The following is an 18,034-nucleotide window of genomic DNA, read 5'->3' as shown; positions in this document are numbered from 1 at the left end:
ACTCACAAGATTGAGAGGATCCTGATGTAAATCCTTGACAGCATGCAAGTACTTGAAGGTCCCCTCAGTCCTTTGGAACTAGAGGCAATAGGGGGTCTGATAGGAAGAATTGGTGTGATGTGGTTATCCTTTCAATGCCCAAAGTTGAAGATGGTTTGACCTCACTATTTGGTAGTTATACCAAATAGTGGTATTATAAGTGGTGTGATAACACACCATTTGCAGCTTTGCAATCAGAACAGTCGGCCTGTGATTACTGTTATTCCTGTAATGTTTTTTTCTTGACAATGCTGCACCTGGGTTGGAAGCTTCTCAGACCTAATTGCCCACACAGATTATCCGTAATAGATTTCCACAGAGCTTCAAATATCATTCATCTGTGTAGTACTGGAGGGATTTGGGAGGAAAAATTGTACATATGCTTTCATTTAATGGACTTACGGTGCAGACAGAGTTTGTCAAAGAGACAGCAGGAGAGACCAAAGCAAGTTGGCATCTTGGACTGTGTGTTTGAAGATTTATATGAGTGATTTGAGACAGTCTTCTGCTACGGCTAAGAGTAGAAACTTAGCACTGATTTAGCTATATGAGCGTGTGTAAACTAATCTCTGGACCTCAGACTACTTATGTGTAAAAAGGGAAGTAATAATGTTACCTAATCCATATGGGGGTGTTGTGGGAATTAAGTGTACTAAGATGTAACTTGTACAGTCTTTAGCATAGCACCTAGTACATAGAGTGAAATGAATATTGGAAATTATTATTATTGATACTATGATTATTGACTCTGTTAGAATAGATGATTATAGTCAATAAGTCTCTTATTCCAACTATGAAGAGGATAAAAATCCTACTATGTATACCTGTGCTGTAATAGTAATTAAATGTCTACTTTGGAAAATTTAGAACTAAAAAGTTTTTAAAGCTTTATGGTTAAGTAATTTTCTATTCCAATCTAAACCTTTGTGCATCAATTTCATACAACCTCTTCTAGTAATAATCTTAGTATATTATCTAATCTATCATTTGTATAAGTTATATATTATTTTTGCAAGTGAATAGTTTTGGGGTAGTGCTTTGGAGGTGAAAAGAAATCACCTAAACAAACTAATCTCTTCCTCCACAGAAATTGGTCAATGTTTCACCAGATCTTCCAAAACTCATCAGCTCCATGAACGTCCAACAGCCAAAAGAAAATGAAATTGTCCTTCTAAGTGGGTTAACATCTGGAAATATCCAGGCAGATTTTGAAGTTTCACAGGTAAGAGATGTAAGCTCTTGATAAGATATTCATTAGTGATAGGTTATCTATGGTCAACTCTTGGCACAAGTCGTTATGAACTTCAAATAGATGCTACAAGTAAGCTCCCATAGCAAAAGACTTCAAAATCTCTTTGTAATCAAAAAGTCCTCATTTGTATTTCTTCTGAATATGCCACTCAAGAGTTTGGCAGAGCTTCTTTTACCTCAACTCCTAACATTTATTATCTTCTCAAGTTCATGATGCTAACTTGCACTTAAACTAGAGCAGACACATTGGGCACAGAATGACTAGTTATCTTGGTTTTCTTCAAATCTATTAAATAATAAAAAAAAAACCAGACTCATTTTATGTTTCTCAAACAATACCAAAATTCTAATTCATACCGTATGGTCCCAGAATCCTAGCTCCTTCTTTCTTCTTATATTTATTTCTTAGGATATACCAAATGAGCCAGGCTAATAAATACAGGATAGCAACCCCATGGACAGAAAATGAGTTTCCTCGAAAGGCTAAAGTGAGTTAGTGAGTGAGTCCTTAAAGAGTAAAATTCCTAGAAGAAATGAACATTATTGGGATGCCTGCGTGGCTCAGTGGTTGTGTGTCTTCCTTTGGCTCAGAGTGTCATCCCAGGGTCCCTAGATTGAGTTCCGCATCATGTTCCCCACAGGGAGCCTCCCTATCTCTGAGTCTCTCATGAATAAATAAATAAAATCTAAAAAAAAAGAAAGAAAGAAATGAACGTTACTAAAAATAAAGCAGGAATTCAGATAATATTACTCTCATTCAGTGCACTGATCTTCATTGCTATTAGATGAGTCGTTATAACATTATTTGAAGACAAGTTTTTACAACTATAAATTGTTTAGTTGATTTGCAGAAACAAATATAAGATTTCTAAAGGCATACTATATCGAAGATTGTGGATATTCCCAAATAAGTCATGCTGATAGTGACACATAATACAGCTACAGATTAAAATGTTGCACATTTGTTTTCCTTCAATTGTTCTTTCTTGGGTTCTAGTTTTTATGGAAAATTTTAAAATATTCTTTTATTTTTTAGTCCTTCCAAATGTCAAAAAACTCAGATACCTACCGACTATTTCTTGCATCTACTCCAGATGCTTTGTAAAAATTTGCACACAGCCTATTACAACTTGGTAATCAAGACCAGAAAAGGGGGGGATCCCTGGATGGCTCAGCAGTTTAGCACCTGCCTTCGGCCCAGGGTCAAAGTGGAGTGGTCCTGGAGTCCTGGGATCGAGTCCCACATCGGTCTCCCTGCATGGAGCCTGCTTCTCTCTCTGCCTATGTCTCTGCTTCTCTCTGTGTGTGTCTCTTATGAATAAATAAATAAAATCTTAAAAAAAAGAAAACCAAAATCCTCATTAAAAAAAAAAAAAGAAAAAGACTAGAAAAGGGGCACCCAGGTGGTGCAATCAGGCCTCTAACTCTTGGTTTCAATTCAGGCCATGATCTCTGGTGTGGTGATCTTGGTGTCATGGGATGAAGCCCCACTGTGCCCTTTCTTGGCTTCGTGCTCAGTGTAGAGTCTGATTGGGATTCTCCTCCTCTCCCTCTGCCCCTCCTGCTCATTCTCTCTCTCTGTCTCTCTCTCTCTCTCTCTCTCTAATAAATACTTTTTTAAAAGACAGGAACAAAATTTCTCCTGGTCAATCTAATAACACATTTTCTTAGTGAGAAAGAAAAGAGAAAACAGAAATGGTTCTAGTGCTTTCTCTGTATACTGGGCAAAGGTATGATGACCAATAGGAATTTTCAAATCTGAGTTTTAAAATAGTATATCTGCACCAGTCCTATTAGGATTTTAATTAAATATGACAGAAAATTAGATTATGCATAAAAATAGTATAGCTAATAGGTAGATTGTTAGTGGGACTTGAACAGTGTCATCAGGACATGGATTTTTCCTCTTTTGGGCTTTCTCTCTCCTTCCCCTGCTATCAGACAGTCTCTTCCCAGGAAAAGTCACTATCCCTTTGGGTTCAAGTTAAGCAAAAGTGAGTTGTCTCCTCCAGATGGCTCCCAGCAAAAGTCTAATTGTGTTCTATTGGTTCCCATGTGCCATATGTCCATTTCTGAACCAATCACAATGGCCTGAGGAATGCAGTGTTCCAACCGGCAGGCTAGGTCACCTGCTTGGATCACCTCGGAGTTTGAGGTCAATTAACTCCATGTAAATCACTTGGATTGTGAGTGAGCCAAAACATGATGCCCCACAGGGTATGAGAACCAGAAGAAGACTGAGTGATGTTTTGTTTCCCAAAATAAACACAGATGTTAATTGGGGTCAGGGAAAGTCAGATTGCCCAGGACTCATTAAATATCATCCATCAAAAACATGCTTAACATCCTGCATGCTTTTCCTAAGAGCTATCAAGAATTGTCTGTGAGCTGTAACACTCTTAAACATTTCATTCTTCTCTGTCCCAAGAGTCCCCACCACTTCTTACATTACCACTTCACCCTTCTGCAGTCTCCCAAAGCCCTACCTCATTTTCTAGGTACCACAATCCATGTTTTTTTTTTAATCCATGTGTTTTAAAAGAGCAGTAATTTTGGGGCAGTGTATCAATATTGAATCCCATGTTAGCCAGCCATACCCAGTACCTAATTGTTCACGGATAGTCTCAGTGTGGCTGTCCTGCCTCATGAGAGTTAGTTACCTGTTAATCCACAAGTTAAAATGGAGCTATTGGCCAGGGAATCTTGAGCTGGGTTCTTAGGAGAAGTCTAGATCAACCCCCAGGGCAGAGCTATTGTTCCCAGTGACCCTGTGAAGAAGGGAATCAACAAACCACTTGGCACCTTTATGCCAGGAAATTACAACACAGAAGATTTTCAGTAGTCCAGATGACAAGTGACCTCGCTTCTCTCAACTATAATTTCCTATTCTGTAAAATGGATATTTAAAAAATATATCTTTTCTTCATTCTCAGAGACTAGTCATAATGATTTAATAAAATAATATGAAGGCACCTTGAAAAGGACTATTCAAATACAAAGTGGTGTGTTTTCTTTCCATGTCCAAAAAACTGAAGGAAGGTAAAGTAGAAGGAAAATGTTATTTAAAGCAAAATAAGGCATGCCTGGGTGACTCAGTTCGTTCAGTTCTGACTCTTGATTTCGGCTCAGGTGAATCTCCCAGGGTTGTGGGATCAAGCCCCGGGGGCTCTGCACTGGGCGTGAAGCCTGCTTAAGATTCTTTCTCTCTCCCTCTCCATCTTTCCCTCCCCCCTTTCATCCCAAATAAAAAGGTGATAGAGCAAAATAAGACACCAAGGTAGGGGCGGCCTGGGTGGCGCAGCGGTTTAGCGCTGCCTTCAGCCTGGGGTGTGATCCTGGAGACCAGGGATCGAGTCCCTCATTGGGCTCCCTGCATGGAGCCTGCTTCTCCCTCTGCCTGTGTCTCTTTCTCTGTGTCTCTCATGAATAAATAAATAAAATCTTAAAAAAAAAAAAAAAGACACCAGGGTAGACTACTGGGCACACCAAGAATAAGCATCCATTTACAAACTGGCTAGGCTCATCCGGGGAAGAGAAGTACAAGGATATTGTCACAAGGATAATGTATGTAGAGAGTGCCCCTTCTGCCTCCTGATGAGTTTCATTATCTATGAACAGTTTTCTCTTTATTTATTCATGCCTTCATCTTTCCAACTCAGCAAATGACCCTACTGCTTTCTTTATATTGCTACATTATTTTGCAGTTAAATTGTACGACTCGGAAAAAATGTAAGGAAATAATCATAATGTACCTCTGTTATTCCTGTGTAAATATTGTAAATATAGTAAACCTTTGTTGAATGAATGAATATACTATATACTATAAGTCTAGCATTTTTCTTCATGCTGAGGATACGGTAGTAAATAAGTTGGACATCTTGCTTTTAGAGAGCAACTTACTGAGTCTAGCATTCTCTTTGACCTTATTTCTTATGGATATTATTAAATATATATGAACACATGCACAACTATCCATACATATGTGTCTCAAAAGACTAACGAATAGTGGGGTGCCTGGGTGGCTCAGTTGGTTAAGTGTCCCACCCTTGATTTCAGCTCAGGTCATGGTCTCTCAGTGTTTTGAGATGGAGCCCTGTGTCCGGCTCCATTCCGAGTATGGAGCTGCTTAGGATTCACTCTCTCTCCCTCTCCTTCTATCTCTCCCCCCTCACATGCTCTCTCTCTCTCTGAAAAGAGAAACTAATGCATACATACCAGTGAACATCAAGTGAGAAGTTGGCATAACAGTTACATTTTCCTTCTCCAAACAATTCTTAGTAGAGCCTTAGTGTAAGATTTTAAAATATCTTAAGAAAAATCATCATGAGGACAGCCAGCGGACAAGTAAAATACTAAGTGAAAAATACAAGTAAAATCAATTATTTTTCTTTCTTTTTTTCTGTTACCAACCCCTTATTTATTTATTTATTTATTTATTTATTTATTTATTTAATAAATTTATTTTTATTGGTGTTCAATTTGTCAACATACAGGATAACACCCAGTGCTCATCCCGTCAAGTGCCCCCCTCAATGCCCGCCACCCAGTCACCCCCACCCCCTGCCCACCTCCCCTTCCACCACCCCTAGTTCATTTCCCAGAGTTAGGAGTCTTTCATGTTCTGTCTCCCTTTCTGATATTTCCCACTCATTTTTTCTCCTTTCCCCTTTATTCCCTTTCACTATTTTTTATTTATTATATGAATGAGACCATATAATGTTTGTCCTTCTCCGATTGACTTATTTCACTCAATATAATACCCTCCAGTTCCATCCATGTCGAAGCAAATGGTGGGTATTTGTCGTTTCTAACGGCTGAGGAATATTCCATTGTGCATCGAAAGATAAATGGATAAAGAAGATGTGGTTTATGTATTCAATTATTTTTCTACAGAAGAAAATTTTTTCTGAGAGGCTTATTATGTACAATAATAAGATCTACACCTATGTCTGTCCTTTCTATGAGGGGAACACGTAATTTTATTGGGCATGCATGAGTTTGAGGAGGTTCAGGTGCAAACCATCCTTTTCAAATTGCACATCCTTGGTTGATATTGGAGTTTTGCTGATTAGACCAGGAAGCCATGGAGAGAATTGGAAAGGACACAGGAATTGGAGCCCAATGGGCCTGGATTTCACTGCTGGCTCTTGCATTTTATATTTGTGTAGCCTTCAAAGGAGCCTTTCTGTGCCTCATTTCTCCTCTAGAAGATAGTAATGGCATCCCCAACTTCATAGAAATAATGTTTGCATTAAAGGTAATAAGCTATTCAAAGCACCTAATAGACTACAATAAAAATTATATAATAATACCTACCATTATTTTACAGGCTGCATTGTTTGGCCTTCATTTACCTAAGACTCCTAGGATGCTTATTTACTTTCAAGAACATTGTTCAGAAAATATATTTTCTCTTTATGAATGCAATAACCATGGAACATTGCACATTTAACACAGTCCTTTCTCTAAGTTTATTTTCAGGTATTACTTAACTGGTCATGTTGATTTGTTAATATCTCTTTTGAATCCTGCCACAATATATAAAACCCTAGGTCATATATATTTAATCTGAATGATATGAAATGGCCAATATGCAACCATTTTTACCGATAAGTATGGCGACTTCATTATTTTTATTCATGCCTGATCCACTGGTAGTATACTGTGCCCCACATCCCAGTCCCCACCCCCTATCTTTATTTTTTTTAAAGATCTTATTTATTTATTAATGAGAGACGCAGAGAGAGAGAGAGGCAGAGACACAGGCAGAGGGAGAAGCAGGCTCCATGAAGGGAGCCCGATGTGGGACTCGATCCCGGGTCTCCAGGATCATGCCCTAGACTGAAGGCAGTGCTAAACCGCTGAGCCCCCCGGGCCGCCCCCCACCCCCCATCTTATTCATGTTTGTACCTCCCAGCATACCTTGCATAAAATAGACACCCAGAAAGTATCTTGTAAATTTCAAGTAAGTGTATTATGTCTGAATTCAGTGGAAATAAAATTAATCAAGCCAGCTACTGTTACTCTACAGCAGTAGTTCCTCATTATTGTGGGAGATTTCAGACCCTTTGTGAATTTCATTAAAAAGCTGTAAAATCGGGGGCAGCCCGGGTGGCTCAGCAGTTTAGCGTCACCTTCAGCCCAGGGCATGATCCTGAGATCCGAGGATCGAGTCCCGCATCCTGCTTCCTGCGTGGAGCCTGCTTCTCCCTCTGCCTGTGTCTTTGCCTCTCTCTGTGTGTCTCTCATGAATAAATGAATAAAATCTTTATTTTAATAAAGCTATAAAATCAGCACTTCTCAAATATTAATTCATGTGGAATCACAAAGAGATTTTTATTGAAAATTCAGATTCTGATTCAGTAGATATGAGATGGATCCTGAGATTACCCATTTCTAACAAGCTGCCAGGTGATGCCAAGGCTGCTAGTCTACAACCACACTTTGAAAAGCAGGGTTATGAACCCCCTTCCTCGAGAAACAGACCTAATTACCTAAGCATGTAGATCAATTCTGTTTCTGAGCCCCCTGGACCCCTTGGAGAATGATTGGACTTTTCATTTTATAATCACCAGTCCTGGAATTACTCTAATTATAATATTCAACTAAAAAGATTAATAAATGATATTTATGGAACAAAAAGATATACTACTTTCAGAAATACAATATGGATGTGGACATGTGTGTATTTCTATGCATTACACATACCCCTTACACACACATATATTCAGAACTCAAGGATTCCAAAATGTAAGTTAAGTAGGATTAGACCCAATTAACTCTAATTGCAGATAAGCATAGGATTTAAATAATCCTTTTTATAAACTAAATGTTTAGACATAAACTATTTCCCCCAAACATTTCAAATTCCACTTGGATATAAATGTGTTTAGCTTTCTCCTCCCCAATAGCTCTTGTTTCCAGTCAAATAATTTTCTGTTAAAACTTACTACAAATCAGCGTATTGTTCCTTTTATAAAAATAATAAAAATCTCGAGATGCACAAGATATGTTTACTAGTAATAGGTGCACGAGCAATCGAAACTTTTATTGCTTTCTAATGGACAACAATATGAATAGAGAAAATGTGTAGTGGAGAACAGGGAGATGGTCTGTAAACTCTAGAACAGAACAGAATTAATAGGTCTCACAGGGACAACATCTAACGATTTGAGCCTTTGTATCACTGCTTTCCTATATGCTGATCTTCTAGAGATAATTAGTGCTCTTCCAGTGGATTTCTTTATATCTCATTGTGTCTGCTTCTTCAGATGAACAATACGCATTAGAAATTCCAACTGTAGTTAATAGAAACACTGAAATACTGGCAGAGGTTTTACTGAACATCACCAAGGCAGAAAAAGATACTGGTCTGAGAATCCCTGAGAAACCAGGGTTCTGTTTCATCAAGAAGCACGCCCCAGACAGCCTTAAGGTTCCCCTCGGCTTAACTCGACTTTAGGCTTCATTCTGACTCTAGGCACTAACTGCCCTTTCCTTAGAACATTTACTTTAGAAAACATCTTTATGAATTATTTCTCTGCCCCTTTGCGATGTAAATCACTTTAAAGGCCTCATGACAGTTTTAGAGCCTGGGAGCATCTTTTTCAAAGACCTAAGAGCCATCTCTGAAATAAGATCATCAAAGAAGACGGTGTCCCTTCTTCTGTGGAAGGATGGGAGATGGAGATCTGCTTCAGGAGGAGCCAGAGCAAAACTACCTCCTGCCATGCAGATGCAAAAACATTTACTTTTCCTTTGGCTAGAACCAGTTAGCAAGCACAGATGACCCACAGCCCTCTGACACCAGCCCCTAAAAGCCCTAGTGCCTTCTATTTCTGTGGAGCTGTGGTCCAGCTCACTTCTGGGGCCCCTCTTTCCTATTTTAAGAACTCTGATGAAGGTCTTCCTTAACTTGTTTAACTTTGCCCACTGCCACTTTTGCTTTGACAGGAGACCCCAGAAATATGTGATACAACTGGCCTAGTTTCCCCTAAGTCAGACTTTCTCCTAGGTACCCTGTGTGCCTGAATATCACTTGAATTTTTTTTCAAGCAATTCATCAATCTAAGCCCAGAAGATATTCCAAATATTTTAAATGTCCCCTACTCCTTGTAACAAGGAAGACTGGTGGAAGAAGAAAGGTCAGAAGTGATGATTTTTTTTATTCTCTATTTCAATAAATGCCTTCTTTTCTCTCGACATTCAGTGTCCTTGGCTGCCAGATATCTGCTTGGTCCAGTGTGCGAGAGGGAACAGGGCAAACAGTACCAATTGCATCATCTTTGAGATCAACAAATTTTTGATTGGTCTGGAACTGGTGCAGGAGCGGCAGCTCCACCTGGAAACAAACGTCCTGAAAGTGGAGGATGACACGAACTGTTCCCTGTCTTCCATCGAGGAGGACTTTCTCACCGCCTCTGAGCACTTGGAGGAGGAAAGTGAGGTGGAAGATTTGAGGAACGGTGAGAACTGCCCCGTAAAACAAATGTGCATCCTGAAATTAGTCACCCTATGAAAATGAGTGAGATTTCAGCCACGTCCATTTGGCTGATGCATCAGAATCTTCACCTACCGAGTTTCTAGTGAGGCCACTGACTCATGCGCTTAGATTAAATGGTTGGATGGCTCCATTTTCCTAAAGATGCCTTAGGGATGCTGATGGACATCCTCTTGCCTGCCAAGAGCCTAAGACTATCGTAGGGAGGGAAGTTATCTTCCCTGAGACTACCACAAAGCCACCTATTAGTTGAAGCCAACTTAAACTGGCCTGAATCCTAGCACAGCCTCTTTGAGACTGTGAAGCCTGGGTCAGTTCCTAGTCCTTCTGAGCCCCCGTTCCCTTATCCATTATTTGGGAGTAGAATAGTGCCTCTAGCACTGTTACATTTATTATATTCAGCTATATCTATGATATTTACCTGGTTATGTTAAAGGCAGAAGGAAATAACCCAGGGGAGTACTTAGCACTTAGCACTTATTCACAGCTTTGGTTTACTGATCCATAGAGCTCAGTGAACAATGTGTTCGTCCTCCCCACTCCTAGCCAAAGACAAAGGGATACAGCAGATGCTGTTGGCACTACCTGAGACAAGTCCTACCCAAACTTCAGAGCAAGTGTTTGCCACAAGGCTTACTATGGAGGTGGCTTTAAACATCCTTCCTCCTTCTGTATGCTCTGGGAAGCTCTTAGATACAACTGTCTGGGTTACTCCTCCTGTGGAGAAAGGTGATAAGGGCACCTGGGTGGCTCAGTTGGTTAAGCATGTGCCTTCAGCTCAGGTCATGATCTCGGGAGCCTGGGGATGGAGCCTCTGCATTGGGCTCCCTGCTCTGCGGGCAGTCTGCTCCTCCCTCTCTTTCAGCCCCTGCCCCACTCTCACTCATGCTCTCTCGAGCTCTCTGCTCTCTCTCTCAAATAAATAAATAAATAAAATCTTTCAAAAAAATAAAGAAAGATGATCAGCACTCAGTTCTCCAGGGTTTTCTCCTCCCACTCTAGTACTAACATCTTTATTCCACACTGAAAGCTATTTTGGAGTGGGATTCCATAATGAAACACAAAAGCCTTTTCAGATCCATTTGTCTCAAAGGAATGTTCTAAATGCTGGGTGTTTCGCAGGGGGAGGAGGGAAATCTGATGCTTTAAAGCATTTTTAGAAAGTAATTATTATTTTACACTCACGAGATCCTGCTATCCAAAAAGTAATAGTGGGCCCTCGTTTTGTCTTCACTAGGTTATGAAAACATAAGTGTCTCAGCTAATGTTTTGGAAAATAAAAAAACAAAGGAAGCCACTCAGGAAGAATGGAATTACAACAAGGAAAAGTTACTTTATGCTTTGGAAGACAAATATATTGGCAAATATCATCCGACGTTGATGAAAGCAGAAGGATCTCTGGAAAAAGTAGAAGACACCACTTTGCAGAGCCTGGGCACATCAGCTGAGCCATTGGGACAGAAAGGTGAAGCTGTGTGGAATGAGAGGCCAGCCCCAAATTATTATTATTCGGAAAATGTTAAAGGTCACGTGGAAAAATCTCAGGCACCACATACTCCCGGGGATGCTTATTTCTCCAGGATAGTTAAGAACAGTGGGCCTCCTGTATATGAGCATGACAACAGCTTACACCCAGGGGACCATGAAGATGGCACAAACCCCCTTCCTCCCAAACAAGATGGAGAAGCCACAACTGGCGAGTATGCTACAAATTTAGCAGAATCCGTGCTGCAAGATGCATTTATTCGGTTGTCCCAGTGTCAGCCTACACCTCCCCAGGAATCGGCAGTCAGTGTTTCTGTCGGAAATGCTGTGCTACCCAGTGGCTGTTCCACAAAAGGTATGGTGGTCCCTCGGTCATGGAATGAGCTCCCCAAAATTGTCATTGTTCAGAGTCCAGATGGCAGTGACGTCGCCCCAGAGGCAGCCATCACCTCATGGTCTGACATGGAAGTCTCTGTTGAAACCTCAGGTGTCTTCTCTGGAGAGAACTCCAGCAGACACCCTCAGAGTGCTCTAGAAGTTGCCTTGGCCTGTGCGGCCACTGTAATTGGAACCATTTCCAGTCCACAGGCCACAGAAAGGCTCAAAATGGAGCAAGAATTTTTGGTTTCAACGCATCCACTGGGAGGCAGTGAACCACTGCAAACTCAAATATCCCAAGTACTCAAGGAGCCTTCCATCAGCGAATACTCCTTTCCATCTGCTTTGTGTGGCATGACTCAGGTGGCGAGTGCCATTGCTGTTTGTGGCCTGGGTGAAACAGGAGAGGCCAAGGCTCCCAGTGGCCTCTCGGGTACAGCTGAGCCCTGTGCAGTAGTTCCCACACCTTGCAATCTGGCAACAGGGAGTAGCATGGAGCTGGGAAATGAGGCCATTGCACGAGCATTGCTCAAGGAGGCCGCTCTGCTTTTAACAAGGCCAGAATCTTGCAGCAGCGTAGGAGACCTCATGGAATCAATGAGCGAGAGAATCATTGAGGCTGCTTCAAAGCCTCAGACCTTGTGCTCAGAAAACGTCCTCAGGAATGAAGTAGCACAGACCCTGTCCAGTGTTATTCTGAAGCATTCCATTGATGAAGCTCGCCAGAAAAGCAAAATAATTGATCCCAACGATACTAGGCATTCTCCAGAGACTCTTGACACCTGGATGGAAAGTACAAATCAACTGCTCTTCAGTGTGCTTTGCTTCACATTCAAGAAGATGAGCCATTTTGTACAGCTTGGTGAGTGCCCCGCCGTCCTTGCTAATGAGACCAGCAACTGGAAGGAACCAGAATTAGGCTACTGGCCGCCTGACCAGGCTGCCAGTCAAGCATGGACCAAAGCCACTGAATATTCCAGCAGCCATCCTCTTAGCAGTCCACGCAAAACTAGTCTTGTTATCAATGATCTCGGGGATGAAGTTCATCTCAAGCCAGATAGCAAGGGCCCGGCGAAGCCAGGCCTCTTCAAGAACCCCATGCTGCAGTCTGAATTGCCCTGTAGTCCCAGAGTGCCTGACTCTTTGGCTGCTAAAACAGCCCCCAAAGAAATATACCTAAAAAGAGCAGCGGGAGAAGATCCAGGCAACCCTCATCCTGCGCGAAGGCGCAATGAGAAGGAGTACAGAAGCCCTGCAGAAGGAGAAAGGGCGCCGGCGGGGGCCCAGGGCTGCAGAGGCCCCCAGGATGCAGAGGACAGCGCAGGTGCCGACACCCAGGAGAAGTCTAACCGTGTGTTGCCCCTGAACAGTGAAGGTCAAGTGAACCTGTCTTGGTTAGGGAATGATGCGCTGCTTCCTGCCCAACCCGTGCTGCAGGCAACACGTGCAGAACTCTACTGCATCACAGACTTTGCGGAAGAATTAGCCGAGATGATTGTCTCCATGGCAACCGAAATCGCAGCAATTTGCCTTGACAACTCAAATGGAAAACAACCCTGGTTTTGTGCATGGAAGAGAGGGAATGAGTTTCTGGTTACCCCCAACGTATCCTGCCGGTCCCTGAAGAGGAAGAAGGAAAGCCAGCCCGGCGGGGCCACCGTGAGGAAGCACAAGCCACCCCGGCTCAGCGAGATCAAGAGGAAAACGGATGAGCACCCGGAGCTTAAGGAGAAGCTGATGAACAGGGTCGTGGACGAGTCGATGAACCTCGAGGACGTCCCAGATTCTGTCAATATTTTTGCGAACGAAGTGGCCGCCAAGATCATGAACCTAACGGACTTCTCCATGGTAGATGGTGTCTGGCAAGCCCAGAGCCACCCCCGCACCCGGTTACTCAGCGGAGACAGGTGGAGCCGACTGAAGGCCTCCAGCTGTGAAAGCATTCCAGAGGAGGACTCTAACGCCAGGGCTTATGTAAATAGCCTGGGTTTCATGAGTACCCTAAGTCAGCCAGTGAGCAGGGCCAGCTCTGTCTCCAAGCAGTCCAGCTGTGAGAGCATCACTGAGGAGTTTTCCAGGTTCATGGTGAACCAGATGGAAAATGAAGGAAGAGGGTTTGAGTTACTGCTGGATTACTATGCGGGCAAGAATGCCACCAGCATCCTGAACTCAGCCATGCACCAGGCCTGCCATAAAAATGACCACCTCAGTGTGAGGCCGAGCTGTCCCTCGAAGCAGTCCAGCACCGAGAGCATAACCGAGGAGTTTTATAGGTACATGCTGAGGGACATTGAAAGAGAAAGCAGGGACAGCGCCTCCTCCAGACGAAGCAGCCAAGATTGGACAGTTGGCTTACTGTCACCCTCTCTGCGATCCCCATTGTGTTACAGACAGTCATCTGTGCCCGATAGCCGATCCCTGGGTGCCAGGCTGACGGTGAACCCACCCATCAAAGCCAACTCTTTAGATGGCTTCGCTCAAAACAGCCAGCAAGATTTCCTAAGTGTACATCCAGTCAGTAGCACTTCCTCCTCGGGTCTCTGCAAATCTGACTCTTGCTTGTATCGCAGAGGCGGAACTGACCACATCACCAACATGTTAATTCATGAGACCTGGGCAAACTCCATCAAGGCCCTCATGCAGAAGAACAAAATTCTAGTGGACGATGCCGAGGCAGCCGATGCTGAGCCCGTTCCTGGGGGCTCTCCCATGCAAGTGGAGAAATGTGCAAACAGATCGGCTTTGAGCAGAGTGCAAGGTGGGCCAGTTCTTCTTGTTCAGGAGTCTGTTGATACCCCCAGGAAAAACTCCATTACCGACAGCAAACATCCCCCAGTATCATCTAAGAGCAAAGCTGCTCCTCTGACAAACCACAACAGTTTAGATTCTAAGAAAGAATCTTCTTCGTGCCATGGATCTGTGCCTGTCAGCCACACCAAGCGGTCACTTTGCTCAAGGGAAGTGCCTTTAATTCAGATTGAAACAGATCAGAGAGAAGAGTGTGTTGGAGAACCTGAACATTCCCCTTCCAAAAGCAGCCCCCTAGAGGAAGCAGAGGAGCATTTGAAAGATGAAAAAGTCCCAGAGGTGGCGAGGGGTGGAGACACTGCTGAGAGTGCCTGCCAAAGTCCTAGGTGAGTGAATGACCTCTTAGACCAGATAGCGCATGGGACTGGAGTTTACATCTTAATTAGTATGTATTCTAAATCCTGGGGACTTTATTGATGCCAAAATTGAAATCCTGAGACAGTAAATGACCTCCCTGGGTTAATAGGCACTTCTAATAGAAAGTTGGAAGTGATTTTTTTTAAAACTCCTAAAATAAATTGAGTTCATCCTATATAAGAGAGAAAATAAAGTTTCATTTTCCCCATGAAAATTAGTATCCCATGCTGTGTTACCTTTTAAAATTCAGCCAAGAAAATTTTCAAGCTAAAAGGAAAATCACATCAACTTACCCATTTGAAAAAAAGCTAAATATAAATCAATTTTAATGTGGAATCTGACATTATTTTGCTATCATTTTTCTCTATCACCTCTCCTTTCAAGTTTTTCTGTTTTGTTTTGTCCTAAAGATCTTTGCGAGGACACCATGTCCCATAAATGCTGGACCTTTAGGTACATGGTAGAATCATAGCAGTGTTGCAAAGAAAAATTAGAATTTTGGTATCTCAGTAGTTCCTTTCCAGAAAATTGCAATGTAAGTGACAACGCATTTTGAATTTGAGACAAAGGAATTATTTCTTCCCAGGTGCTTATGGAAGAGTTAATCCTTTTATAACTCCTCTTTTCTGTAGAAAATTCATAATATCCTTGAATATTAGACCATTGTATCATTTAAAAATTATTATTGAAGTTTAGTTGACATATCATATTAGTTTCAAGTGTACAATACAGTGATTCAACTGTTCTACTATACATTACACAGTGCTCACAAATGTAGTCACCATCTGTCACCATACAACATTATATTATTGACTATAATTATTGCTGTACTTTTCATCTCCATGACTTACTTATTTTATACAATTGCCTCTTTTTTAAACATTTGTCATCTCTACTTAAATAAGATAGAAAAAAAAAAACAGAAATGAAGCTACTAGCCTTGGAAAACATAAGTTGGAGAAATAACCCGTTTTGTCTTTTCAGGGACATATGCCTATTGTACAAAGAGCCTGTTATTTTTAAGTGTTTAGGTGCAATAGACAAGTTGAACACAGCCTTCATCAAATTTCAGCTGCTCTAGAAAATCCCTAATACTTTCCCACCCCATCAGGGTGCTCCCTATCATTATACAGCATCGTTACAACGTGTGGATGGTGGTGGGCAAGGTGCACCTGAATATTTCCTTCTTAGCCACTTAGTGCTGAGAGCTTGCCAACTGAATTAAGTCCTGGGAGAATTCAAGGGGAAGAAAAACATGAAAACTTACAAGCAAAAGAACAAAATTAAGCAAAATGAAATACAGGCCAAGCTGACCAAACAGTACTTACAAAGTCTTATAGGAGTACCATACCTCACTTTAGTATGCACCACCTCCAGGAAGTATGGAGAATTACAAGTTTTTAAAAGTGATCAAAGAGTTGAAGAAACAAAATAACCAAGTGTAATTCTTTAGAATTACCTTAACATGAGATATATGAAAATGGAAAAGTTTTATTTTAGATTCCAGGTGTCTGACTTAGACTCTTCTTCAATGTCATCATAAATCAGCTGCGATTTTTAGCTGAAGAAAGTTACCTAGTTAGGGAGCACTTATGAACTAGTAGTTCAACAAGATTCATGGCTGCAGCAGGTTCAAATCAAATAATGAGTGCCACTGAAGTGAAATAACATTCATTGTACAATTTTGAGTAAAATATCACTGATCTTATGTTTAAATTCCAGGTACAACCTGAGAGTTTCCCAAAACTTGGGGAAATATGCATGAATAAAGCCTCCCACTGATTTAGATTTATATTCCATATAACAACCCAAGGGCATATTCTCTCAACTCATGATATGGACTTCTGATTTAGTTTTCCAACAACCAAAGAAAAAAGAATGTAGAATCATCAGCCTTAGAAATTCAAGAGCTGAATCTGCTTCCAGAACATAAGGACTTTGAATGTATTTTTCTTTGTGGAGCAATATAAAGAGTTGTTATAGAACATGAACTCCACTAACTAACCCTGAGCAAGTTCCCTAATCTCTCAATGTTAGTTTACTCACCTCAGTGCCTGCCCCATTAGAAGCAACTCAATAAACATTTACTTTATGGTTGTTGTTGTTGTTGTTCAGGGTTAGGGTATATGATTGCCTTTATTCCAAGAGATTTTTTTTTTCCAAAGAGAATCCTGTTATGAACTGTGTGAAAATTTTGTTAAAATAGGATTACTAAGATTTACAAGGGGGAAATTAGTTATATTTAGGTCACATTTTCTAAGCTCAGGGTTGTTATTAGGGGATTTGATATGTCAAAATACAGAACTCAGTTCCCTGTGAAAGAATTCCTATCTACTTAACACACAGATGGAAGGAGGTAACAGAGATACTCTTGATTCTGTTTCATCATGGGGAGATGTCATGTCCTGAGGATATTTTTGGGCTACTCTCTGAAGGACATTTTCATAATTCTGCTAAAAACTTCACAAAAGCCCAACATACTGAAATAAAAATCACTTTCTTACTTTTTTTTTATTTGATAAAAGAGTAACGATTTCAGAATTCATTTGAAAGCCACACCCAGATGGGTAATGGATAACACCCGGAATAATCCCTCAGTTGTAAAGAAGGAAAATGATTGAGGACAGCCCAATTCTTGATTTCTGATAAAATAGTATCCTATTGGTGGGCAGCAATGTGTTTTTAACTCAGCTGCCCTCTCTGAAATTATTGAAGAGCAATTATATAACTTGTTGATAATTTGAAGTCACAAGGTATAAACACCCAGCTGAGAATTCTAAGCATTCATATGTTGCCCTCATTGGCATAATCTAGTTTTTTTAGAAATACATTATGTTGTCTTTTTATTACTTTTTGCTTCAAGAAAACAATTATTCATCCAACAAATATTTGCATGTCCGTTCTGTGCTATAGACTGTCCTTGGGGCTAAAAACACAATAGAAAATGGAGATTTTGTACCTGCTGTCATAACTCCTACACACTCAGTGGGAGAGACAGACAATAAGCATGGAAAAACCCTTTGGGAAAAGATAATTACAGTGTGTTATGAGAGAAAAATAAAAAGAATAATATGAAGAACAACTGATTGGGGAATGTGGTTACTTAAGATAGAATGTAGGCATTTGGATGAGACATGTAAAAAATTGAAGTGGAAGATATGCATTTGCATTTAAGCAGTACTGGTGGTCTGGCTAGCCTAAAAAATCCTCCCTCCA

The 18,034-nt window shown here is 41.2% G+C and overlaps 1 protein-coding gene across 3 annotated transcripts in view; it reads left to right on the top strand.

The window, feature by feature from the left end:
* Nucleotides 1–18,034, top strand: part of SPHKAP (SPHK1 interactor, AKAP domain containing) — a 168,611-nt gene that overhangs the window by 127,434 nt on the left and 23,143 nt on the right. For all 3 annotated transcript variants that reach the window (XM_077869098.1, XM_077869099.1, XM_077869100.1), the window contains 3 exons: nucleotides 1,127–1,261; nucleotides 9,500–9,755; nucleotides 11,028–14,787. In XM_077869098.1, coding sequence (XP_077725224.1) covers nucleotides 1,127–1,261; nucleotides 9,500–9,755; nucleotides 11,028–14,787 — 4,151 coding nt within the window. The remainder of the gene's footprint in view (nucleotides 1–1,126; nucleotides 1,262–9,499; nucleotides 9,756–11,027; nucleotides 14,788–18,034) is intronic.

Source organism: Canis aureus, chromosome 24 (assembly GCF_053574225.1).
Source record: "Canis aureus isolate CA01 chromosome 24, VMU_Caureus_v.1.0, whole genome shotgun sequence".
NCBI lineage: Eukaryota > Metazoa > Chordata > Mammalia > Carnivora > Canidae > Canis > Canis aureus.
Note: the sequence above shows the minus strand (reverse complement) of the source record. Positions and strands in the feature narration are given on the sequence as shown.